General features: G+C 38.9%; 2 protein-coding genes across 2 annotated transcripts in view; both read right to left on the bottom strand.

Moving 5' to 3' along the window:
- LOC128471102 (ubiquinol-cytochrome-c reductase complex assembly factor 1) overlaps positions 1-27,681 on the bottom strand; it is a 77,168-nt gene that overhangs the window by 44,983 nt on the left and 4,504 nt on the right. The gene's annotated exons all lie outside the window — the stretch shown is intronic.
- Positions 3,096-6,890, bottom strand: GDF5 (growth differentiation factor 5). The gene is made up of 2 exons (XM_053452959.1): positions 6,018-6,890; positions 3,096-4,132 (listed from the first exon to the last, which is right to left on the bottom strand). The coding sequence occupies exons 1-2, from the start codon at positions 6,646-6,648 to the stop codon at positions 3,267-3,269; spliced, it is 1,497 nt and encodes a 498-aa protein (XP_053308934.1). The 5' UTR covers positions 6,649-6,890; the 3' UTR covers positions 3,096-3,266.

Here is a 27,681-nt window from a genome sequence, read left to right as displayed (position 1 = left end):
CGGTTCATGGAACCTTTCAGTTACACCAGTGATATTTTTTTGAGACAAGAAAGACTATTAGAATTTCGATTTAGCATTATTAGACAGAATGATCACTTTAAGCCCCCCCCCTTTACTTGTTCTTAAAATTGGACTTTTTTTAATTAGTTTTGTCTACATTCTTAAAAAAACAATAGATTTTCACGCTTTTTATTGTGTAACTTACTACTGATTTTTATGTTCCTGAAAGTTAAATCCTTATGGCCTCTAAAGGAGGGGCGCTACTTTTCTGCTGCATAAACAAGCCCGGTTTATTGAGGAAATGACATATTCTCGTGAAAAGTGTACATAAAGTTTAAGAACTGTAATGGGAATGTATTGTTATATAATACGAAGTTCACATATTAAATTGTGTATCTTCTATTCAAGCCAAACACAACTCATATTAACCATTTTATACCCAAGAGTGTTCTACTTATTCTAAAACATGGTGATAGGGACCCAGGATGCCAAACGCCTAGCAGAACAACTACTGCCGTCCTATAGTCGAATTTGCTTTGGCGACGTAAAATCTACCCTGTATAAAGTTTGTCCCTCTTCGGTCCCAAGGTAAGAATTGTAGAAATAGTATTACTAAAACAAATGACTAAAGCACTGTGGGTAACTGTGGCAAGCGAGACCTTAGGCCGTTCAATGCATTGCTTATTGTGCGTTTCCCATGATTCTCCATTGGTGAGAAATGAAATTGGCCCAACTTGCTTGTAAATCAAAGTTGCGGAGTTCGTCATTTCCCTCGGTCACTTTGAGTTTTAACGTGTTGTTCTAGCCAAAACTCGGAAATGCCATGCATAGATTGAATGCTGTTTAAAGTTTAGATTCTTATATGATGTTATCAGTATGTGATAATTAAATGAATGTTTTGAGTGGTGAAATTAAGTTATATGAAGACGCTTGTAAAAAAAACGGCCAAAGGCTTGCAATTGAAATGTTGAAATAATTAGATTTTGCCAAAGCCGTGCCACACAAAAGGTAAATGTATATAAATTAGGACACAATCTTGAGTCACTGGCTAGTAGAAGGTTTTTGGAGACCGACAATAACAACACCCCTGTTCATAAAATGTTCTAAAGATTCCTTGTGTCTTTCCTACTTAATGCACCCGGTGATGGTCCTCGTCTTCCATCATTTAAAATGCTATAACAGAAATACTTTTGTATTTACGGGATCTTTTCATATGATATTGGGATCTCTTGGTTGCTCTATATGTAGCTGAGTAAGGTATGTATTTTAGGAAAACACTGCTGTAATAAACTTACCAAACAACATAGAAAAGAGGGGCTGAGATGTTTGGGTCCCAAATGAGGACTTTGCTTCTTAAAGAAAGAAGGGAATTGCAAGTTTGTTGCATGACATAATGAAATTGGGACTGAAACTGTGGTTATCTGCAACTAGAACATACTATAACAAAAAGACGTCCTTAAGCTCCAATATTTACAAAAAACAGGTTTTTCCAAGTATGGTGAGAAATAAATCTGAATGCCGTCAACAATGAGAGCGAGCATTACACGGAAAGTGTCCTCTGGTACAATGCATTTATAAAATAAAATGAAACGTAAGGTGGTGAATATACAGTGGAATATGTAATTTATTATATATCAATATATGTTACCCTCGCCTGCCAAATTGGGATTACCATATAATTTGTATTGTTATTTTGCAATGTGTGGCCAAACGACTCAATGATGCTTGATGTGGCCCATTACAAAGCATAAGTTTGGCCAGGTGCTCTTGGCAGAAGCCAGGCTGTTGGTAATCCCTTAGTATCCTTGTCATCCTTGTGTAAACACATCTACTCCTTTCCATCAATTACAAATTATACGCAGCAACTGGCTTTTTGGCAAAATGCTCCAAAATCACCACTGGCACCCCGTCGTCTTTGTATGGACAATTTGCCTTGCTCTGTATGGTATCCATATCTTATCATGCTTAAAAGACACTTATAAATCTAAATACCTTGAAATAAATACAATGCACCATAAATACACATCAGCACTTTACAATAATTTATTTTGCACATATTATACTATTGAGTTTATACTATGAGTTTTTTTTCTATTTGTGACTTAGCAATAAAAAAAAACAAAATAACTTGAAAAAAGTAAAAGCAAATTTACAAAACATATTTGGCCTGACAATATCTAAGTAAGAATTATTTTAACTGAAAATGTAGCACTTCAGAAAGGGATTGATGCACATTTCCCTTGTCCGACACACAGAAGCATGAGAATGAGCTCATGGATCAACAGGTTTTCCTAACTTTATGGAACATTTACCTTATTTAATATGAGCTGACAACTTTGTCCCAGAACCATCCTGATCCAGATAGGAAGCAGTGGAGCAGGGTCATCAATGGATGATCCTACCATATGGAATGATTAAGGACAGAACTGTCTGGATTTGGGTAAGGGAGTAAACTGGGCCTCTTAGACATGTATATACTACTATAGGGGGCCTGATAGCCAGATGTCATAATCTAAAAAAGATCGTGTTTTCATGTATTGTCATTTTAGGAACAGAAGTTAAAAAAGGCTAATGTCTGAAAACAGAGCAGCAGTGCGGTCAACGCTCAACTTTCCATTCTTTCCAATCATATTATCAGTATATTTCACATACTCATTTTTTGATGATAATGCTTCGTAGAAATACATAGGAATTGAGGATATTTTGTCATAGTTGTAATGCTGCTGGATAAATGCAGGGGTTAATATCTATATAATTTCATTTCAGGATTAAAATTGAGATTGCACTGATTTTGTTCAAGTTGCCTTTTTATACATATCAAACTTATACAATCACTCATATCGAGACTAGAATTTCAAACTAAGCATTTAGAAAATGATACAAATCATCTGTATAATAAACAAGCTATCAATTGGTTTTAAAAAGAACCTCTATTGTTTTCAATAAAATGTTTGCTCGTGCTACTGTGATTAATGACAGTTTTTGAAAGTTTGATCGATGTGGAATATCGTTTTTGGCTGTTTGCATTCTCAATCTATTGTTAACATCTAGTTTTCTGATTTTTGGACATCTTTTTATACATTTGTTATTATATCTCTCAGAACACATTACCAACGTTTTCCATAGATTGTCCCAAAACAGTTCAAGTTACTTTACCAAGATCCGCACACAATAAAAAAAATAGTTCAAATATTAATCATTTATCATTAGTAATGGTTTCCCTTGTGTTTGAGAGATTAACATGAGTTTCTTGAAAGGAAATCTTGCTACCTACATCCACAAGATTCAACTACCATGTCTTCATATTGTTTGTACACTACATTGTTGGCAGAGTCAATATACAGGATACTTATAGGGCTTAGCTTAGTTGGAACACAACAGGTTGGAGGCGTAGTCTCTGGATCCATAGAGTTCATCAAGGTTTGGATCACTGCGTGATTAGTGGGTTCTAAGTGGGATCTCAAAGGAAACTCGCAAAGTCCTTCACAATGGTAGGCCTCATACTCTAAAGGTGCAATAATCCAGTCGTCCCAACCCATATCCTTAAAGTTGACATGAAGAGGTTTCTTGCTACATCTTGCTTTGGAATTCTTATTTGGTCTCTTCCCTTGCCGGGTTGAAAGCGGAGCCCGTCTTTTTCTCCTCTGATTGAATAAATATTCATAAACGGTTTTATCATCTTGCCCTGACCTAGCTTTGATCTCATTGAAAAACAGGTCACGTTTTTTTGTCCTACCGAAGACAAGAAAGATAGCCTTCTCATTGGTCTGTCTTCCCGTTCTGTTAAAGCCCACACTTCTTAAATCAATTGGCTTCCCCTTATCCAGAAATTCAAGCTCAAAGCATAAATGAGCAAAGTTTTTGAAGTTTTTAAACAGTTTCCAGATATCAAAGACTTCCCATTTGGGACTGTCGATGTTGTTGATAGACCTAGACTCCAGAAGAATGGCTGCTTTTTTGTTTCCTGGGCAACTGTATAATTTTATCTGTGAGGACTTCCCGGATAGTTGAAATTTTGTATCAGCGAAGGGTTTCCTTAGAATCCGCAACTCAGCACCAAGTAAGCCATCCTTCTCCAAAGCACTGATATCAAATATATATTTTTGTCGTCTTGTCGCTGTCATCCTTTCATCTGGAACAAAATTATAAGCATTTATTTAAAGTACAGCGCTGAAACACGTGGTTCATTGTATCTTTTTTACCCACATTCTTTAATCGGTTACCATAAAATATCACAGCAAAAATGTATCTTCTTGATATAAATGTTTCTTTACAGTTTCTTATAAAACACAAAATGCAGGTAAAGTGAGGTTTTATCAAGCAGCCAGATGTTGAATGTTAATACAACTAACCCTTAAATGTATGATTGTTACTGCATAATAACATGAATGCTATTAGTGCGTTGGATTTAACTTGTGTGTTTCCTTGGTTTTAGGATTATGTATCATGTTTTTATAATCTTCTTTAGTTGCTTTGGTATTTTATGCTCATACTGTAGATTTTTAACGCTTTTTTGTTCCCTTTTTTACTGTAACTTTGTTTATCGATTGAAATTTCCCATTAAGTAACTATTTTTTTTTAAAATATATATTTCCTTTACAAATCTAATGCTGTTTTTAGTCATTAACAAAAGCAAATTAAAGACAACTATAACGTAAATTCTTTACTAACAAAAGGAAGTGCTGTCACTTTTTGTAAATACCAAAACACTGATTTTTGGCAGGCATACTGAAACGCTATGTAGGATAAAGTACAGTCATTAGTAAATTAACTATTTTCTTTTATGGGAAAAAGGGGGCTGCTGTCCTAATGTGGTATTATAAGATCGTCAATTTAAACCAAACTTGATGTAAGGATTTTGTGGAATCTGTTTTGTTTGTTTTTACTTCTGTGATTAAGAGGCTAAATCACAGGGCAATTCAAATGATTTAGTGCTCTTTTCTTTAATAGCTTTACGTGTTTATAGTATGTAAAATACAATACTGCATGCAAAAAAGGTCCTTAATTAGCTGTAGCAGTCTTCATTTGTTACAGAAAGTTTAATTAAAAACACAACTTTTGATTTCACCTAAATATTTTATGTAGCGTCTTTACGTTATGTGATACATATATGACACATATACTGTCCTGTGATTAGATAAAAAGAAAATTCTCAGTCTTCTCTTCCTAAGAAAACGATCCCAGAAGTTACACAGTAGCTGGATCCTCTACATGAATGCATAGTAGAAAGTTTTGTCTACTTAAGAAACTCTTTTCCCTGGGATCAATTTGTTACATCGAGGAAGCAGGCAAGTTGTTTATTTTATGTAGAAAGCGGAGTGGATTTTTGTCAAATCATATGATCGCACACAGCTCCTTTCTATAATTACTGCACACATCATACTTGGAATAAAGCATTTCCAACTATTGTGTAATGGCATGACTTGACCACTTATTATGTGCTAAATGATGCTATTTTATTTTACAAGGGTAATAGACCACATTTTTTTTCTAGTTTCTACTACTCTTAAAGAAAAAAACACTAAATTGTCATTTTATAATTACTAATCTTGGTTCATTTTCAAAAATATGTACACTTATACACCGGTATTTTCTTGTAGTTATGATTAATAATTGCCTGTGCACAGTAATAAAAGAAGACATCTGGCTGTGGATAGAAAATTTAGTTAATAGACAGTAGATCCGTCACAAAATAACAGGTAATAAAAGGTAATATTGGTATTGTAGAAGAATATTTATAAATAATATTTTATATGGATCCCTACTAAATTTATTTAGTCAAAATAAAATATCAAAGCAGTGAATATTTATGAATAGAAGGAAATGAGACTGCAATGAATTTGGAAGATAAGGGTCATCCTAGGAAGGGCCGTTTATTAAGAAGGCACAGCAGGTGCACCAACACAAAAGCTTTGTCTAGCATTAAAATGTTCACGGTATTCATGTTGATTATTTGTTGTCCGAAGTTATTATTGCAGAAAACCCTCTTATTTTAACGTTCTGACATCGTTTCTTACCTTGACCTTTGTCTATGAAGCTGGTGATGGTGTTAGCTAACCCTGCTTCCAGTTTCAAACTTCCATTGATGCCCTTCCGTTCCGCATCAGACAGAGTCCGATACAACGACAGCATGTATTCGTGAGGTGTGATAAGTGGGTGCTTAAAAGTGTCTTTTTGTTCTTTCTCAGTGTGAAGGCTTGTGGGTTTCTTAGGTTTGAACCCGGTGGAATCTGCATGAATATTAACAATTTTGGTAGGGGCCTTACTGCCAGTCAGTACCGGTCGTGGATTTCCGGTGTTCCCACTGGGTTGTTTTATTTCCAAGTTCCCCTTCTTGGTTTCTGGAGAAGAGCTTTTTGCAATTTGCTTCTTTGAATCATCATTCTTGGTCAAAATAACCCTTGGGTGAACAATGGAACTCTTGGTCCTGGCCTTTGGAAGACTGACCCCATGACCCGAATTTCCAGCCCTTGACGAGTTCAGCTTGGGTAATGGGATTTTATCTTTTTCTCCACCTGTAGAAATCCCTAATTTAGTTCTTGGTTGACTTTGTCCTTGTTCAGAATGGCCGAATACCAGAGGGACCAAATCCAGGTAGTCCCATATTAGATACCAAAGAAGTAATGGAAGATATTTCTGTATGTTCATCCTCTGATCTTTCTTTGAACATCACCAAGGAAGAAAAAGACAAGGGTTCCACCAAACTGGCACACGACAACATAAAACAGATTGCAAATCAAGACTGTCAGAAGCAGCTTTTTCCACAGTTTAGACTTTGTTTTCTGAATGTTTGTATCCAGTCCCATAGTGGAAACTAACATGTATTCTGAGCTAATTTATTTTCTCCAGTAAGCAGCTGAAAAGAACTTGCTCTGGAAAGGTAAAGTTGACCTCCCTCTTTTCTGCTTCAAAACTGTCTGAATACTTGAAGGAGTCTTGTTTAAATCTGAGATTTTTTTTCCAAGAAGGAAGAATGGCGTAATGCTGCCTCTGTGTAAAACCTTTTTTTTTCTTTTTTTTTTCTAAAGATTTGAATCCTTTCCAGTGAAAATATTTCACACACAGAGACTTGCAGGTGCTCTGAAAACTTTTACAAACCTGAACTCAGGAATTGGAAGTGGAATTCCAACAAAAACCAGTTTAATTACTCTCTGATGTCATTCTGTCTAAACTAATTTAAGTACGATATATTTCTCGAAAAAAAAATCTTTAACCTTTCCATTAACCGTTCCGCGGGACCAAACCTTCAAATTATGTCATTTTTAGGGTCTGCATTAACCTTGCGTGAACCCAGTGGGAATTACTATATAAATTTCACTAATCCTTTTTGTCTTAATTAAAAATAGTTAATACCCCCTTAAAGAGTGTGTATTATCTAGATTGTAAATTGAGATACACATTTTCCAGGAATATATTGCACATAATTACATTGGTTCTCTTTTATTTGTAAAAGCGTATTTCTGGCCCATTATTTTTAAACTATTAAAAAATTAAATTAAATGACATGTTAATGTGGTAATGCCATGGCACTTTCAAAATACTTTATAAAATGTTCTATAAAATTAAGTATCGTAGAGCTGAATAAATTGGAAATTAAGGAGGAAAAAAATATTTCCTTGCTGCGTATAAAAGCACCACTATGCCTTTCCAGATGTTTTTTTTCCCCTAAGGTTTCAATTCTGCAAGACGTTAACCAGCAGTGTCCCCTGCAGTTTGTATTTAAAATAAAAATTCCGTTTGTTAACAATTTCTGCTGTACCTGCGAACCTCAAGCACCTATCAAGTAACTCATTTGTTGTCTAAATAAATTTTAACACTGCAGGGAATACGATATTCGTAGTTTTAGTTAACAGAACTTCATTTAAAAAAATAAACCTTAGACATACAGAAGAGTATTTCATGTAGGAAAGGATTTATGTCGAATATCAGAAATTCTGAGAACATAGCGATACTATGTAATAATTAATCCATTGGATTTCAAACATTACAATGTATCTGAAACACTACTACAGCCTTTCTAATGTTTCCTTGTGGCTCTCAATCTACCACTTTTTTTTTTATTACATATTATTTTTGTAATGAAATGTTACCTAAGGGTTCAGTTGTACTGCAAAGGCGTACATTTATAATTGAGGAAATATTTGATGGTGTAACTGAGCAATAGGCATAGACTTTTGTAAATGGGCCAAAAATCATTTGGATGATTTGGATGAGTTTCCATGAGTTTCGGCCCTTCCGTTTCATTCGAAAATAGAATTTTTTGTTTTGCTAACGCTATCTCTGAATGTCTTCTTCCAACCTTCACCGCCAACTGCTTTAGCGTCCCTGTCTCTTTGCCATGCGGTCCGCTTCTTCTGTTGTTTCTTCTTTTTCTTCCCTCTTCTTTCTTCATCCGCTGCTCCAAAAAGTCTTCTTTCATCGTCCGTTTCTCCGTGGACCAATGGACCTCCCAGTGAACTTCCGTAAAAATGCGGAGCCTCTAGGCACCCCCTGTTCCCTGATTGGCGAAATGCATTCTCAGCTAATCCGTCTTCGTTATTTTGGAGCCTCCGGGTACATCCTTTGCGCCGTTCCTTCAATAAGGGGGGAGGTTTTGCCCGGAATCTCCACCCTTTCGTAGATTCACGTTTTTCTCCCGTTTACTTGTATCCATGGATAGATTTAGACATTGCAGTGTGGTTGTTTAAGTGACCGATTCTGCATCTGGGGTGGGGTAGACCTGGAAGACAGTTCTATTTTTTTATAAATATTTTTAGTATAAGACTAAGAATGGATATAGTTTGCTGTTTGCACTGGCATCTAAAGGAAAAAATATAATCTTTGAGCAATCACTTGTTGCTGATGTATCCTTACTCCTTAACAACAACCTCTAAAGGGAATAGGGGAAGGGTAGATAATGAGCAGTGGCATCGGCAGGGGGGGCGACATTTCAAACTTTGCCCCAGGCGGTACTATGTCTTGGTCCGGTCCTGGGTGCCCTATAACCAAATTTAAATACCCTGTTCTTCAGAGAAGCAAATAATCTTTGCAGCTAGAACTTTTCTGCCACTAATACAAATCACACATCTGTCCATAACACTCCCTCCCGTATCTCTCTCTATATACATTATACTTCACTATACTACATTCCCTCTAGAGTGTAAGCTTCTGAGCAACGTCCTCTTTACCTAACGTATTGGTTTGTCTTATTCTAGTTTTGTCATTCCCCTTGAATATATGTCTGGCAAGAAGTGCTGTGTAAATTGTTAGTGGAATAATAATAATAATAATAATAATAATAATAATAATAATAATAATAATAATAATGTAATAATAATAATAATGTAATAATAATAATGTAATAATAATAATGTTAATAATAATGTAATAATAATAATGTAATAATAATAATAATAATAATGTAATAATAATCATAATAATAATAATAATAATAATAATAATGTAATAATAATAATGTAATAATAATAATGATGATGTAATAATTATGCACTGCTAGTTGCAGCAGCTTGATCAATTTCTGCAAACGTTTGCTATGGCGCCATCTTGTGGATATTAAGCTTAGCACTGAATACCAGACTTCGTATATTGGGGCGAATATGAAGAGTGCATTTTTATGTTCGTCCCGAAGAAACGAAGAGGCGAAGATAGTGGCAGTAAAACGAAAACAAAGGCGCACAAAAATGAAGAATCTTCGTATTCGTCTTCGTATACTAATCTCTCTGGTCCCTTCCCCATCTAGCCTACCTTATCCACACAAGAGGAAATCGATCGGTTCGCCATCATAGAAACATAGAAACATAGAAACATAGAAAGTGACGGCAGATAAGAGCCAGAAGGCCCATCCAGTCTGCCCAACCTCTGAGTACTCTCCTTTAGTACTTGCCCTTATCCTATATCTAGCTTGGCATTATGCCTATCCCATGCTTGCTTAAATGACTTTACTGTATTAACATCTACCACTTCCACTGGGAGGCTATTCCATGCGTCCACTACCCTTTCCGTAAAGTAATATTTTCTGATGTTACCATTAAACCTTTGCCCCTCTAGTTTATGCTTGTGTCCTCTTGTTGTGGTTTTATTTCTTCTTTTAAATAAACTTTCTTCCTTTACTTTGTTGATTCCCTTTAAGTATTTAAATGTTTCTATCATATCCCCCCTGTCCCGTCTTTTTTCCAGGCTATATAGGTTAAGATCCTTTAACCTGTCCTGGTAAGGTTTATTTTGTAATCCATAAACCATTTTAGTAGCCCTTCTCTGCACTTTCTCCAACAAATCTATATCCTTCTGGAGATACGGTCTCCAGTACTGTACACAATACTCCAAGTGAGGTCTCAGCGGTCCTCTGTACAACGGCATGAGCACTTCCCTCTTCCTACTGCTAATACCTCTCGCTATACAACCAAGCATTCTGCTAGCATTACCTGCTGCTCTACTGCATTGTCTACCTACCTTTAAATCCTCAGAAATAATTACCCCTAAATCCCTTTCCTCACACGTTGAGGTTAGGACAGTACCAAATAGTCTATACTCTGCCCTTGGGTTTTTATGCCCCAGGTGCATTACTTTGCATTTATCCACGTTAAATGCCAATTGCCACAGCTCTGACCATTTTTCCAGCTTACCTAGATCGTTTGCCATTTGGCTTTTTCCTCCAGGAACATCAACCCTGTTGCAAATTTTTGTGTCGTCGGCAAATAAACATACCTTTCCATCAACACCATCTGCAATATCACTAATGAAAATATTAAAGAGAATGGGTCCAAGTACAGATCCCTGAGGTATCCCACTGGTAACAAGACCTTGTTCTGAATATACGCCATTGACTACAACCCTCTGTTTTCTGTCACTCAGCCACTCCTTAATCCATTCAACAACATTGGGATCTAAACCCAGAGATTGCAGTTTATTTATAAGTCTTCTATGTGGGACAGTGTCAAAGGCCTTACTGAAATCCAGATACGCAATGTCTACTGCACCACCTTGATCAATTACTTTAGTCACCCAATCAAAAAAATCAATAAGATTTGTTTGGCAAGATCTTCCTGAGGAAAACCCATGTTGTTTTTGATCTTGAAAGCCATGTGACTTCAGATGTTCAACAATCCTTTCCTTTAACATTGTTTCCATTAATTTTCCCACTACAGATGTGAGACTCACCGGCCTGTAGTCGCCCGACTCCTCCCTACTGCCTTTTTTGTGAATGGGCACAACATTCGCTACTTTCCAATCCCCAGGGACAACTCCCGTTACCAATGATTCGTTAAATATATCAGTTAACGGTTTTGCTAGTACACCCCCAAGCTCTTTTAATAACTTGGGGTGTATCCCATCAGGCCCCATCGACTTATTTGTCTTTACCTTAGACAACTGAAGTAAAACCTCCGCCTCGATAAACTCACATATTTCAAATGATTCAGTCTTTTTTCCCAACTGAGGTCCCATTCCATCATTCTCATCTGTAAAAACTGAACAGAAATATTCGTTGAGGCAGTCAGCTAAACCTTTATCCTCTTCTACATATATGCCTTTTGTTTTTAGTCTAACTAATCCTTGTTTAACTTTCCTTTTCTCATTTATATATCTAAAAAATGTTTTATCTCCATTTTTTACTGATAGGGCAATTCGCTCTTCTGCCTGTGATTTGGCAGTTTTTATAACTTTCTTTGCCTCTTTCTGCCTAATTTTATAGATCTGTCTATCTTCCTCACTTTGGGTATTTTTGTATCTACTAAAGGCTAACTTCTTGTCTTTCACGATTTTGGCCACTTCTGCAGAGTACCACAGCGGTTTCCTTAATTTTTTACTCTTACTGACCAACCTAATACAATTTTCTGTTATCTTCGATAAAACAGCTTTTAAGGGGTTAAGGGGCCGTGCGAATGACTCTATTGGCCGCCTGCAGGGTCCTCCTCTGGCCAATTCAATTCACCCCCATGTGTGCTTTTTTCACACACATTGTACTTCGGGTATAAATGTACAGCTCCTGTACACAATATGTGTTCAGCAACATCTCCTGAGGGGCCGTCCTGCCTCTCTCTCTCCAGTTGCCAATACTCTCCACAGGACAGAAGTGCCGACTGCCCCTTCTCCCTGGACTACTCAGCTGCTGGGGAGATGGGCCAGCGGCGCCGTCTGTGTTTAGTGATGGGAGTTACACTGTACCACCGTCAATGTCTGGCTCAGTATATATCGATAAGAGTTATGCTGTACCAAAGCTGTTCAGTAAATGTTATTTATTATGTAATTTATTTCTAAGTTAATAATTTATAATTCAGATTTATTTTCCAGGTGATTTTTTTTCCAGGTGACATACAGTTTTAAAATTGTAGCTGTTAGCTATCACACTCCTATCATGCCAAGTCAGCCAGTACATGCTGGGTATGCCTGGCCATGTTAGGAGTGTGATTGCTGTTAACAGTTAGTTAGGTAACAACAGTTACCCTTCCCATCTTCTTTGGAAATCCAGTAAAATTGTTAAATAAACATACACCATCAAATATACATATTCCTCACTCATGTGAACTTAAACAACTAAAACTGCACCCCGGTATTAGGGGTTTTCAGAGGTTCACTTTTTTATGGTTTAATTTTCTAAATTATAGAAGTTTGTATGCACTAAATGTTTAAATGTTCACTAAAGCGTTACTTTTCAGATGTGTTTTTGCACCCTTACCACATTGCTAAAACATTTAAGGAAACTGGTGAAATAACTGTATATTTTAATAATAATAATACTATATATATTTATTATATATATATACACAAGTGTTTAGTGTCTCTTGAGTACTCAGAAATGCTCTTTATCTGCACCACTGAACATTTGCCAGCAGATGGAACCACGACGCCAAAGACACAAAACGTATTATAAGCCAAGAATCTTATGTAAGGAAGTTGGGACGCCTGCATGGTTTCGGATGATTCGCCGCAGTAACAAAAATACAAATTATTGCTTTATATGGCATTTACCATAAAATCAACCCCCTTTGTAGAAGTTGAAGACAAACATGCTCATTAATGGGTTTCGTTTCTCCTGCCGTGCAATAATATTTGCAGACATTAGTTTTAAAATGAGTGGCTCTATTTTTCACTGTCCTTTACAAAGGTTATAATAACTACCATACTGTATATATTTGCCCTTATGGGTTACAGCTCTATTGACGCCATGATAGCGGACTCTCTCCGGAAGGTTTCAAAGAACCAATATCTGGATCAGAGGACTCGCTAACCATAACTCGCTGATTTTGGTCACCGCCAACAGGGCTCCCCACTCCCCAGGAACCGAGTGGCAGCTTTGTATGCTGCCGTTATCAGACTACCAAACAATACCCATGAAAAAGAACGGAGAAGCTGACCCTGCCTATGGTGGAATTTCTCCAAAATGTAGGCCCTGTCACCCCACAATAATCTAGACTTTAAACCAGAAAATGAGGGGGCAGACAAAAAAGGAATAATGTGGGAGACAGTACAGAGACAAGCGATAGGAAGCCAAAGCAACATAACGTAAGGTTTAAAATGATAAAGGAGGGCAATGGGTTTACTTAACTGAGTTGCGCATCAATTGTTACTTTAATTACAGATGTTATAGATTAGAACTTTACAGACGGTTAACCCTTTCATTCCAGAGTTTGGCCACAGTCAGCCTCTCCATGCCCCCCTATTTAAATGGCCCCGCTGATGGCGAATGCATTAACTCCGTTAGTATCTTATCTTTTCCAGCCTCACCATTTAAAGGTTAAAGATAGATACTCGTCCTGAAAAAAAAATCGTTTATTCTGATGTTGTTAAGCTTTTTATTTTATCAGTTAAGATTAAGGACATCAATGTATTTGTTATATATTAACAGCAGTAGTTGTAAAGGTTCAGTGTGTTGCTGGTTGCTATGGTTACCAAGTGTTTTAGCGATAAAAAAATCTCTAGAAGAATACAAGTTCAGCCTTGTGAGCCAATTCTTCAGCGATTGTATTTATTCGTATGAACTGCTAATTGGGGTTCACGGTGTATGGTGCACCACAGTCCTGTTCATGCGCTCTTTTTACCGCTACTATTGTATCAAGAATTAATGGCAAAAACAGACCAGCAACAGAAGATGAAGGGTGAAGTTGGCACCGCGGGAATAGATTTCTTATATTTCTTAAAACTTTTAAACTCAAACTCTTTAAAAAGATGATTGGCTTAATGATGCGGGAGGAGCCCCCAAATACTGGAGGTTTTTTGCTGCATTTTAGGCTCCGAGAGGCAGGGGGCGCTGCCCCCCACACCCCGGAACCGCACTGACTGCAGGAGAGTTCCGTGTTCACCTCGTCACGTCTGTATAAACTCCATGAGTCAGAAACACGCTGCCCGATAAATATGTTTCATAACAACTTCCATTTATTTGCATGAGCGGGTTACTTGTTTCACGTCTTCTATTCCCAGCTGTACGATAAAACATAATACACAAAACAAATTATAAAACCATTCCTTCCAGCATCAAATGCAAAAACAGCCGCGCTTGCAACACGGGGCCTGACTGGCGGGTGGGGGGTTAAAAATTGTAAACAGTTAAAGAGGAGTCAAAAATGTTTGACCTGCACAAACGAATTGCTAGGAAATGGGGGCTGCTAATTGCACGTTTTTGCTCTCTGAAGAGTGAATGCTAGGGTTTTTACCCCATCGATAGGGTTAACGTCCAACGTGTTTTCGTGTCTCTATGATTAGTGGGGAACCGAGACTTAGCGTAGCCGGCTGGCGGGGTCGTTACCATGTATTGTGCAGCTCACCTATTAGTCTCTTAATTATTTTTGAAGGCACACAATACCCTGCCTGATTAACTCTTCGGCGTATCGATGAGTAACATGCGCCCAGCCATTGTTCTAGAACACTTTCGCATTGCGCTTGGATTCCATCTGAATGCTAAGCACACATGACACGCGTCTAATGTGTTTTTATAAATGTGCAAAGGCTTCGCCTTCCGAACGCCCGCAGACTGATTCACTTTTCACAGTGAATTATAAGCAGACTCGTTTCCCGTTAAGATATTCTTTGAGGCAGTGTTGGGTGTAACTGAGTCGCATTGTTTTTAAGCACCTGGCATTACCTTTCAGTGCAGCGATGGAGAACACCTGGTAGGAGATGTCACTGGAGGGTTATTTATCCAATATGTAACAGTGATTGTATTTTTGGAACTTGCATTACATTCATTCGTAGAGGGCCCTGCTCCTGCAAGCTTACAATCTATTTTTTAGCTACATGTAAATCTTAATTGATGTCCATTGGTGACAGCCTCGTCTGCCTCCATGCTACTGATCTTTCTCATTCATACAGCTGACAGTAAGACAATTCCTAGGGCTTCATTTCCAACTTCACAGGCCACGGACATCAGGTTTTTAGGAGACCTGACGGATATACCTGGGAACTTCTCGGCTACCTGGAGCTTGCAGGACGCGGCCAGGACTGCCCACTGACGTCAGCTTGGCCCTAATCTGCCCCTGGGAATGTGTATTAAATGCGGACACGTTTATTGTTTTTTAGAGCAGTTCTATGTCACTACAGATAGAATGCATGACAAATTCCTGGTTGTATTTAATTAATTTGTGGTCAGAAGATCTTCCCTCGTTCTCTTTGTTGTTTTGCATAAACAAAGTCATTTGATAAATGATAAATTTATAATGTTTGTAGCGTTATATAGAATGGGTTCTATTCCAAGAAAGGATCAAGAAGCAAGCATTCTACTGGAAACAAAAAAGCCTTTATTTCTAGAACATAGAATAAGAAACAATGACATTAATCACAATCACGGTTAGCTGGATGTCCTCAATAAAAAATGTGAAACATATGTTATTATTTTATTTAAATGCAAGATATTAAAGTATATAGTAAAGTATCTGTAAAGCCCAGCATAATGTAAATCTTCACGCGAGGAGTTATTGAATCTCCAGTTACCCTATTATTTCAGTGTTTTCTTGGTTTTAGACAGGCGCACGGCGAGCAAAATTGCTTTGGACAAAATTTTCATTTTGTTTTTGCTGTCTTTGTTTTCGAGCAACGAATTTCCCATTTTGACCATTTTGGCCAGGCCGAAATCTGGGGCCTTTTTCTTAAATTCAGTAAGACATTCGGAGGGCGTTCCCAATTGGTTGATGCCAGAGGAGGCCCCTGCAGGTGACCAATAGAGTCGTTCGCACTGCCTTTTTAACTCCTGACAGCGAACCTACTCCATCAGGGGTTAAACTTGGAGCGGGGAGACAGGCCAAGTTCCCCGTCAGGAGTTAAAGGGCCGTGCAAGCGACCAACTGGTTGATGCCAGAGGAGGCCCCTGCAGGCGACCAATAGAGTCGCTTGTACAGACTTTTAAAATCCTGGTGCCTCAACTTGGCCGGCAGAGACCACTGGTCTCCCCGCTCCAAGAGTTACCGTAGGTAGGGTCTCTCGCTGTTGGACGTCATGCGGAACTACACTTTCTAGCTCACAGGAATTCGCTTCTCTCATTTCTCCTTTCTCAACCTTTACAAAAGCTGACAAATAAGAGATCCGGTAACAAAGGACCCGCCGACTTTACAGCTTTTATCAAAACTCGATTCACTTGTAAAACAACCTATGAATGGAATAAATAGAACAAGATTTGTTTTCAAGATATTTGGTTTAAAAGCAAAGGGTTAATTTTTACCTCGGGGAAACTTTATTGTACAACAGAAGTATAGCTTTTCATAAACTATTCCGTATCCTCTTTTTTTTCTGCTTTTACTGTTTCGTTGAGGGCCGGTTATGAGCCCCCTACAGGCTGAAATTTCTCAAGGAAACCTGATAACTACTTGCATTGTCCCATGCGCTATGCAAGGGTTAAAGAGCAGAACCCAGTATTGCATACAGGGAAATGGGCGACGCTGTCAAGACTGTAAAATAAGTTACTTATGCCAAGAAAAGCATATGAAAAGAGGTTTTATCTATCAAAATCCCTTCTCTTATTTCATTATTACAGTCATATTCTGTGTGAGAATGAACGTGAAACAATGGGCGATTAACTATGAAACAATACAATGGATTTGGATTTGGTTCCCACAGTAAATGTTCTCAGCAGTACCTTGGCATTTCATAACACCGATGTCATCATCGAGATTATTACAGACATTACTCTTACCTTTGGTGCTGTGACTTTGGTGCTAAATCCTTATTTTCTGGTATCCTGGCTTGGCCTGGTCCTGTACCCAAGGGTACCGGTCTCCTCGCTTGGCTTCGGCCTACAAGTTACCACTCAAGTTCCATTTCTGCCCAAAAGTTCAGCACAGAGTCTAACGTTAAATGGTTAAAATGTCCACTATGGCAACTTTTACTGCAGCATAAAACAAACATGGCTCATGATATTATTACGCTGAAAGGGATAAATCAAGACATTTTGGACAATCTATGCTTCCAGGTTTGTACGGACATCTAAAACCGAACTCCTCATCTTCCCTCCTTCCATCTCTACCCCAGAATCTGAATTCCAGGTTACCAGGTCCAATGCCTTGGGGTGGTTTTTTATTCAGCCTATTCATCTATCCCTTATATTCTATCCTGCGGCTTGCACCTCAAAACCTTTCTTGCATCTGCCTTTTCCTCATCCAAGAGACCACAAAAGCCCACAAAAAAGACCACAAAAGTTAATTCCCGTATTATGAATAACGCTTGCTAACGTGCATAGTAGACAGAGACAAAAACCTCAATTGGAATGACATTTGTAAGGCAGCGCACCACTAACTATAAACAATACGAGCGACTCTATTGGTCGGTGGTAGGGGCCGTCTATGGCTCCATCAATGAAGAGCAGCTGCTGGCGACCAATAGAGTCACTCCTGGCGCGATCCTACGCATTCCCGTTAACCCCCAGCAATGCTACGTAGACAAGGTAGGCTAGAGGCAGTGAGAAGGCACCAGGGAGATTAGATAGGAGATATTAATGACGATGAACACGAAGATTCTTGTTATGACCATTGATTTTGTCGTTACAGTGTGTTGGATCTGATTGGACCAGACGGTCCCTAAGGTTTTGACCTCTTTTATATCCAATAAGATCGAAGGTGAACTGGTATCATTGACTAGATGCTGCATTATGTTGTGTCGTGAAAACGAAACAATCCTGTCCTTTTGTTTTTAATGCGGCTTCTGGGTTACGTCCCCTTCCTTAATTAATGCCCTATTTCCCACTTTTCCAGAGCACCCCTGGGCTTTGTGCAATTTCTTTTAACTGCGTACTTCCCATAGGTGGAAACAATATATTTTTCAAGCAGAAAATGAGGATTGTGGACATGAATCACGACCAAGACTACAATGTAAAATATAAAGTTGTGCAATGAAACTTGAGCAGATTTTAACTTTTTGGTTTACTTGAAATAAGGTTGATCATAGCTTTTGGCAGACGGTCCATTGGAGTCGTCCAAAATGTTTCGCATGAGCTATATATTTTAGAGACACTATGTGCTGGAACTATTACTAAACCACACTGGAAAAAATAACAATGAAAGTCTTTTAGGCAAAGCATATGCTTGTAAAAAAAAAAAAGCAAAACTAATGCACAGAGAACAATCTCACATTGTTACTTTTATTTATGTACAGGAGAGCTGAGGAAAATAATCAGCATATCTTTGGTTAAAGTACATACTTCTTCTAATGCCAAGATGATTGTTGTGGAAAGTTGAAGCGTACACTTCGGGGACTGCAATGATCTGAGTTTTTGTGAAAGAAATAAAATCTTAACGCTTGTGACTTTTTTTTCTGAACTAAAGATGAATCTTAAACTAAGATCAGCCGACTTCTGGTGCGGCGCCGTAACTGAGCGACCGCGCTGCCATACCTGAGCGACCGCACTGCCATACCTGAGCGACCGCGCTGCCATTGAGCACCCATGGCCACGAGCCAATCCATCACCATCCACCGGTGGGGTAGGCATCTATCCTGCCAGTTTCATCGTGGTTCGCGGTGGACAAGGTGGGAGCCACACACCGGCCTCACGGACGGGAGAAGAGTTGGAGGCCCAACCGGCTGCCTGACTGCACAGGGATCCGGCATCTCTGCCTCCCAGGGAGGGATCATGGTTTCCTCCGCTGATAACAGAGCGGGGCTGGTGGGTAGGTGCTTGGCCGAGCCTCGTGGTGGTCGGCTGCTGGGCGGTGTGGAGTGAAGAGAGACAGCGGGTGATGCAGGGGGCTGCGTCACCCGTAATGTAAGGCGTCCCCTTTCGTTGTTCTTGAGTGAAAAATCTAAAGAGAAAGAGGAGATAAAGAGAAAGATGAGATATAGAATGGAGAGGGGAAGAGGAGGAGAGATAATAAGAAAGGTGATCAAACTTAAGGGAGAGAGATAAAGAGAAATGGGAGCGATAAGGAGAGCGATAAAGAGAAATGGGGGAGATAAGGAGAGAGATAAAGAGAAATGGGAGAGATAGGGAGAGAGATAAAGAGAAATGGGAGAGATAAGGAGAGAAATAAAGAGAAACGGGAGAGATAGGGAGAGTTAAAGAGAGAGGAGGAAAGAAAAAGAGAAAAGGATGAGATTAGATAAAGAGGAATGGAAGTGATAATGAGAAAAGGGAGAACAAAAAAAGAAGAGACAAAACCTGGGAGAGATAAAGGGGGGAAATGAGAAAGGGGAGAGATGATGAAATGTCGGAGTGTTTATGCCTGCAGTTTAGGGTTTTCATGCATTATTTATTTGGTCTTTATCTGATAATACAGGGTTTTTTATGTATTATTATTGCATTCTTTACTGGGGCTGTCAGGCAGAACAAAAACTGCCCCAACTACAGATTGTCATTCCTGGCCAACGTTCTTTGTCATAATGCTGGCCGCTGACTCGCGGGGTTATGATTGACAGCTTTGTGTTCTCTGGATTTACTGATTGCCAGCTACAGCCACTGCCTTCCCACCCTGTGCTCCGGAAAGGCAATGGCCTAAGGGCAATACTTAGCTTTTTTCCCCAGGTCCGTTGGCCCTTGATCATTAGGTGAGTTCTGCGCCTGGTCTCAGCATGCATGACACATCAATGATATCACCCCTTGCTACATAATATAAGACGCAAGAAACAGAGCCAAGTGCAACACAAAACAGACTGATGAGTCCTGGCATCTATTATCTTCTCTTTAATGAATCACCCGTGAGTAGGACGGATTGTTGTCACCAAAGCTTTTTCAATTGTTGACTGGAAATACCCCCAGGTGATAGGAGGGAAAGTAGGGCTGATCAAAGTGTGTTTTGAAAGGTGAGTGTGAGTGATCTCTATATTATGTATGCATTCTGTATGAGTCTGCGTATGTTTTGGTTTCTATCATGTTTCATGCTCTCATGTCAGAAACAAACCCGGCCATCAGCCTTTGGCTTTGTGGATTTTTACCATTAAATGCACCATTTTTCTCTGGTTTTTAAGCTGGTCATTGAATTGCTTTCTGCATTTTTTACTTCCATTGTTGCAAATAATACTTTGGTCATTGAATGAATCCCAACGAGTGGCCACAAAAACAATCACTCTGCCTGCCTGAAGAGCGAGTCGTCTCGCTATAGCTAACAATAATAGAAAACTATGGGCTTTTCTGGCCTAAGGATGTGTGGGTCATGTAATGAATTTCAGCGAAATGAATGATTAATAAGCGATACGATATTCCTGGATGGAAATCTCAGCATTCTCTGCTTTACTAGGAATGGTAACTTTGTGCTCTGGGAAGTAAGAGACGATGCAAAGAAATCTAAGTGATTTAATAAAATGACTCTGTACCTACAATAAAGCCAAACATTTTTTATCGAATATTTTTTTTCTTTCAAGGCAGCGACTTGTAGTAGCGAGGACTATTTTAATAATAAATAATAATAATAAATAATTTAATAATGGGGCAGTTCAACCAAATATGGATCGCTGTCCCAGATTCCGAGATGTGGAAACATTTAACTATTGCTATAGTTACCTATAATTATGAAGGACCAACCCCAGTCATTTTTTCCTATTAAAAGAGCCGTGTTGGCCGTGCATAATGAGACGAAATTATTCCCTAAGGCCAACAAATTCCAAGCCTCTAGAATAATTCGGTGAAATTGCAAATTTCTAGAGGTAATGGATTACGTTTGAGAGCAACGAACAAATACAATAGAGACGATGGGGGGGCATTTTTTGGCCTCTCTGTGTCCTGCAGAGTCTCTTCTTCGACCTGTCCTGTTTTGTGGTGTGGCTCACTTTTCTGTTCGTCAAGACCATGTGCCAGTCGCATGGATGGCTTGTGGCTTCATTCAGTCCTACATTTTGCTTCTAGGAAAGATTGTAGAGGCATTTTGGTATTTTGGTAAATGTGGTGTCTTTTTGTGCCATTGGTAATTTATCTGACTTTTAATGGCAATACTAATGAAGTCCAGCCTGTCCGATGAAATCTGGCCCTCCGTAGGCTTTCATTAGTTGGGTGATAAAGGCTGAGCCGCTGTCTTGTTTACCATGAGAAGAGTAAAGGTGTTTATCTAGCGGATCACAGAACTAGAATGCGTACAAATGGCTAACACGCAGCTGCCAGAAAACATTATACTATCCAAAAACTATTAAAAAATACAAAAAATAAAACAACATTTGGTGTGTAAATGGTAAAGGGAGTTTTCAGCAGTGCCTTTGTTTCTGTTCCCTGTCTCTCTCCTTTTCAATGTGAGCTGGAGAGACAAAAGCAGCAAGAAACAGCGAATGGCCTGGGTCCCAAGACCCAAGGGGTTAATTGTTAAATGTATATTATAATTTATATTGGGTAGCTAGTGTGGTGGGGGGGCAGAGTTAGGTAAGGGTTAAAAAATAAAAAAAGATAAACAGGAAGATTTGTTTTCAAATCCATCTATATATTTTAATATTTTTGCACATTTATAGTAGCTGTTGATAACCATGGTCATTAAGGGGTTAACTGCAAGTGTGGGCCAAAATAATAAAAGTCCAGCAGCAATTGTTTCTTTTTTTTTTTTTATTACTTCAACGGAAGTTTGAATAAGAAAAAGAACCAATTTCTGATGCTTTTAGTCGTTAGCAGCATGCGTTTCCATTTGAAACTGAAAGTTAATTTCCCTGCTCGCTCCACGGCAGTAAAAACATTTACACAACGCCAACTCCCACAAAGTGGCCAATGGTGCAGAGCTTCGGGTTTTAAACCAGGAAGCAGAAGTTTGTTTTTCCCCCCCAGTCTCTTTATTTTTCCACTTCATTCTTTGCCATTTGCTTGAAAAATAAAAGTATCAAATTGTGGCAAAGGTTCCAGAGACTTCTGTTTTAAAACAAACAATTCTAGCATAATAAAAAGCAACACTTGAGCTTTCTCCGGAGCCTCTTCCGTCCATGCCCTGGCAGGAGCTCAGTGGAAGTTAGCGTTCCTCTGGAGAGACTGGCACAATCTACCAATCCCTAAATTAACCCTTTATAGACCGACACAAACTGTGTTACGCCTGTCCTTGTGAAACCCGCTGGTGATTACAGCTGTCTGACACTATTGACTGGCTTCCATGGCTGCCATTTAACCCCTTAATGACAAAGCCTGTACATGTACGGGCTCAAAATGCATTGTTTTCAAGGGGTTTAGGGACCGCTCATTGTCCTTAAGGGGTTAATGATAATCACATATTAGAAAGCATATTTGTAGTGACTTTCAGACTCCATGGGGTGAGCTCCCTGTGGTCTCGTAAGACACTCGGCATGGCAGTGATCACCAATCCATGTACTAATTAAAAACTTATACTCTTATTGTAATAAATAGCACGGATTCAAGGATTCAGCGTAGTATAAACTGATACTCCACACTTTTATTTCACATTCTGATGGTGGTTTAAGAGATTAATTTAACCAAATGTATCTCCTGCTTGTGCACATGTGGGTACTCGGAGTCTAATGAGACCGCCCGTACATGTACATTTGGTGCTTCTAAAGATGTTAATGGAGCGGGGGGGGTAATGCGTCAACAATTTGAGAAAAGTAAGTTTCTGTTTTTTCTTTTCTGCCATGGAAGACATGGATATTTAGTACTTTATGCATTATTGCTGAGGTTCTTAGATATGCTTTTTGTCTGAGGAATTTCATTTGTAGGTTAACACTTTGCATAGAATGGTCATTTTTATTTTTCTGACTAATATAGATTTTGTATTTTAGATTTTGGAATTTAATGAAGCTATTTTTAGCAATCCCAGTCAATAATTCACAATCAATTTGGGAATTAGTGATTTTAACACAAAAAATGTCATGCGTTCAAAGCAGTCGTCGTGCGGCTGTAAGACCGCTTCCGCCGGCCGCTTAATGAAGTCTGCGGGCCCACAGAAATTTCCCGGTGGGCAGTCCGGCCCTGCTCACGCGGAAGGCCAGCAGCCCGCATCTGGCCCAGGGGCCGCATGTTGGACGCCCCTGCCATAGAACATCATTAAATTGTCCACAACAAACCCTAGCAAATGTCCAGCCTGAGCACTGTCGGTGGCTACCCCCGCTTCTGTACTCCTTTGGAAGTTTGGTTGAGTTTGGAATTAGGACGCTCGGGATGTTTGAATAAAATGTTATTCCGTCTCCGCTGCTCTGCGTTCTAACTCTGCTTCTGTTTCTGAAACGGCAGCCAAAACGTCTGCCTGGAAATGTTGTTAGAATTTATACGCAGTAACGGGGTGCATTCATTACGAATGAGCTCATGGCTTGATGTGATCTCTGATGTCACGAACGAAGTGCGCATGCATTAAAAGTAAACACACATTCCTCTTCTTGTCTTCTGGCTGCAAATCAAAAAAGCCGAGAGGAGGAGGAGGAGGAGGAGGGAGCCGCGAAATATTCACAACTGGAAAACACCTGGGCACAAAAATACAAGATTTACGTCTAACGCTATACCTGCACGTTGAGCGTCTCGTAAGCCAAATGTTTAGGGGGCAGTATCTTCCGGAGTTACTTGCTGGAGAATTCCTGTACAGTTATTGTACATAGATAGCTTTAAAGAGACCGTAATGCCATCTCAGCTAAAAGAAGTGTGTTTCAATGCTCCTTTTAAATATATAAATACGTTGCCATAGTAACATGACACTTTAGAACTCTTCTTCATATTGGAGGTGGACTCAAGACTGATGTCGGGTGCCTTTGTGTGTCCCGTTGTTGATTTCCAGGACTTGCACTACATGATACTAGGTACAGTAGATTAAGCAATTAATGGAAAGGGGTCTAGGGAAGACCTCCAAAAATATGGTTAAGATCATGGGACAGGATGATGGATTTATGGTCTCTTGGCCAAGTTACTTATCTGGTCACCATTTGTTATTTATCTTCTTCTTTTGCATTTTCTGATGTGGGAAAGTCATTTACCAGAACACAGACCCAAACACCCATAAGACCAGGCAGGGCAGACAAAATACAAAGGGCACTGCAGTAAGTGAAATAAAAATAAGGAAAGTATGAATAAAGATTGTCCATTGGTCTAAAATATAGGAATGCGATGGGGACGACGATTACGAGGAAGGCATCTAAAATAAGTGTAAAGTGAAATAACACAGAAACTGAAATAACCTTTTGTGGCACCGGCTGTGACCCAGCTGCGAGATCAAATATTTTTACAACTAAGAAATGTGCTTTTGCATCAGCTCCTGGTACAGATTGTTACATCCACTGGATATTTTGAGTATGTTTTGATATAACTACGTAATCCAGATAATGTTTTGTTATTATATTATAGCTGTGACAGACACTAAAAATATTAATAATCTGCCGTTATGGCTAAATAACATTCCACTGTGCATGTCTGATGAGATGATAAAACTTAATGAATTTCCACACCACTCAAAACACATCCAAGCTGTACTAACTTTTGAATATTGAAGAAGATGGAAATATACAGTTGTGTGTAAAATAAGGTACACCCTCTTTGAATTTTATGGTTTTATGTATCGGGACATAATAACAATCATCCGTTCCTTAGCAGGTCTAAAAATAAGGTGAATACAACCTCAGATGATCAACAACACATGGCATATTAAACCATGTCATGACTTACCCAACAAAAATAAAGCCAAAATGGAGAAGCCATTTGTGAAAAACGAAGTACACCCTTACTGCGTCCATAGGAATTAACATGCACCACCTCTATAAACGCTGACGTTTGAGCAGTTTCCTCCTTGGCATTGTGTTAACACGCACCTGAAAGCTCCAGACCAGCAAACACATTAGCAATGATCGTAGAGAAGGATTATTAGGTAATTTCCAAACAACTTAAAGTCCATCATTCTAGAAGTGAGAAAGGTGAAAAACATTCAAGACATTTTAGCAAATTCACCCCAAGGTCAGACCGTGCAAAGCTCAGAGAAATTGCAAAACACCCAAGAGTAACATCTTAGACTCTACAGGCCTCGGTTACCACGATAAATGTTAAAGGTCATGACGGTACAATTAGAAAATAACTGAACCAGTATAGTTTGTTAGGAAAGGGCTGCCGGGAGAAACCCTTTCCTCTCTGGAAACTTCCTTTGCGCGGTTTCTGTTGCCAGTTCAAAGAGTTTAGTTGGTGCTACTCTGGGTGCTGTAAATTGTTTATTCTGTTTCTTTGGTTGGCCCTGACCACGTTTCAGTTGCTTTTCTTGTGTATTGATTCCTGGCTTGTTTTGATTTATCTATTTGTCCGTGGTTTTTGTTCGTGGGGTTGCTGTAGGTGAATGCCGTACCCCCAGTCCTATGGATGTAATTGGTTCGGTAGTCCAATCTCCAGAAGAATAGCTTTACAAGAACCAGAGGATCATGGGTGAGTATACAGAAAATGAAGGCTGTTTTAGCTAACTCATGAAATATAGATGAAACAAAAAAACATATTACAAAAAAGATAGAAGTTCCCCTTTATATCAATGCAAGCATTTACATCATTACATGTGTCAAGGTTTATCTGGAAGTTCCTCTATTGGTGCAACAGTTATAAATATCTCTGAGTCATAAAGAAATTACTGTTCCTCTTTTATTTACTTATTAAAGATGTCCTCCTAAAAATCTATTTACAAATAAAGAGCCACCAGGAGCTACAAACGATAGCTTTTATTCAGCGTCACAGCCATCCTCTTATAGAATGATGGGGATTCAGAACGTCAGCGGGAAAGAACGCGGTCGCGTGTAGTTTGTCTGTTAGCGTTTCTTGCTCTTGTTTTATGGCTCTTACACGCATGTTTCAAGCACTCGGTTTTAAAATACTTTTGCCTTCTAATGAATAAAAACGGATTTTTGTGAAAGAAACTTGTACCAGGGGAGCTCCCACTATACTTTTATTGATATCAGTTTTTATTCATTTGGTTATTGTTGTATATACACACTAACGTTCAAAAGTTTGGGGTCACTTAGCTGTTTTCATGGAAAACACATTTGAAATGTTGAAAGTAAACTTGGATAAGCCAACACAACGTGCCTTTGGAACACAGGAGTGATCGTTGCAGAAAAAGGGGCTCTGTACACCTCTGTAAGTCACATGTTTTCTGCTACAATAGTCATTTACAACATTAACCCCTTAATGTACAATGACGGGCCACGCATGTCACGCAAAAACGGTTAGGTAACGACCAGTGACGTACCTAGCACAACAGATTAATACCACAATCGTGCAGGGCCTCGTGAACCGTTCCATTCTGTATGATAGTAGTTTTAATTAGATGTATGTTTTTTTGCTTCTTGTAAAAATGCAAATATTTCTATAATATAATGGTAATAATAATTAATTAATGGTAATAATTACTACAAACAATGTTAAAAAAGCACCAACTGCTCTTTTAAATGTTGGGTCGACTTTCAAACTTAAGTGGGTTATTAATCTTTGGTGAATAAACTGTGTTCTTATGAATCAATGTTTAAAGTCTGCATATATGTTTGGTAACAGAATAGAAAGCGATGTCTTGGTGCCAGTTTGTAAAACAATATGAAGCCAAACCATTGACGCTGGAGATTAAGTGGTGCCCGATACAATCTTTGTTAATTGTGTAGGGGACTAATGGTAGTCGTGATAATTGGGTGATTTACCGCGTATGCGAGTCGGGGGTCATTGTGTTATTTATTTACATTTGTTACATACATATCCATACATATTCTGGGGATAAACAGGACAAAACATGCTATTTGCATACCAATGTCCGGTGGCAGCTGGCCGACACACTCACCAGCAGCAGACAGGGTGTTGCAGCCACTCACTGGATATGCCTGAAAGTGCCAGGGCCGCTTTGTCATCATTCGTTCGGCCCTGATTTCAGTAACTTCGTTATATATCCATGAGGGGTTGAACTTTTCCCTGGAGGGAGAGCTTGGCCCTGGAAAACTCATATTTAAATTCTTAAGAAGTCATTCGAGAAATGATGCCTTAAATGTGCATTACGTATCAGCTCGGCCCTTTTGGCAGGAGATGTTCACCAGGGGTGGCCCTTTATAATTATATATATATCCCCCATGCAAAAGGATCCCAGCAAATCAAATGCTCATGTATACCCAGTACCCAAATACCCTGGCATATATATATATATATATACATATACAGGGCAAGCCAAGTTCTTCCTCCAGCAGAACATCTCTGAGGTTGGCCTTCATAATAAATAGTGAAGACATTGAGAAGCTGAAACAAAACTCCCCGAAATCTCTCCTGTCAACGCTGCCTTTAGTGAACGAACTCCAATGTTTATTACGGGGTATATTTGTCAGTCTGGTTTTATATCACAATGTGCTTAGCTCCAGGGGGGGTTGATTTAA

The sequence above is a fragment of the Spea bombifrons genome, chromosome 13 (assembly GCF_027358695.1).
Source record: "Spea bombifrons isolate aSpeBom1 chromosome 13, aSpeBom1.2.pri, whole genome shotgun sequence".
Classification (NCBI taxonomy): domain Eukaryota; kingdom Metazoa; phylum Chordata; class Amphibia; order Anura; family Pelobatidae; genus Spea; species Spea bombifrons.
This window is presented reverse-complemented; position numbering and strand designations above follow the sequence as displayed.

Excerpts from the sequence above, each read along its gene's own strand:
- GDF5 (XM_053452959.1), bottom strand. The coding sequence starts at position 6,648 with ATGAACATACAGAAATATCTTCCATTACTTCTTTGGTATCTAATATGG. Across the intron at positions 4,133-6,017 it reads CTTCATAGACAAAGGTCAAG|ATGAAAGGATGACAGCGACA; the intron begins GTAAGAAACGAT and ends ATTTTGTTCCAG.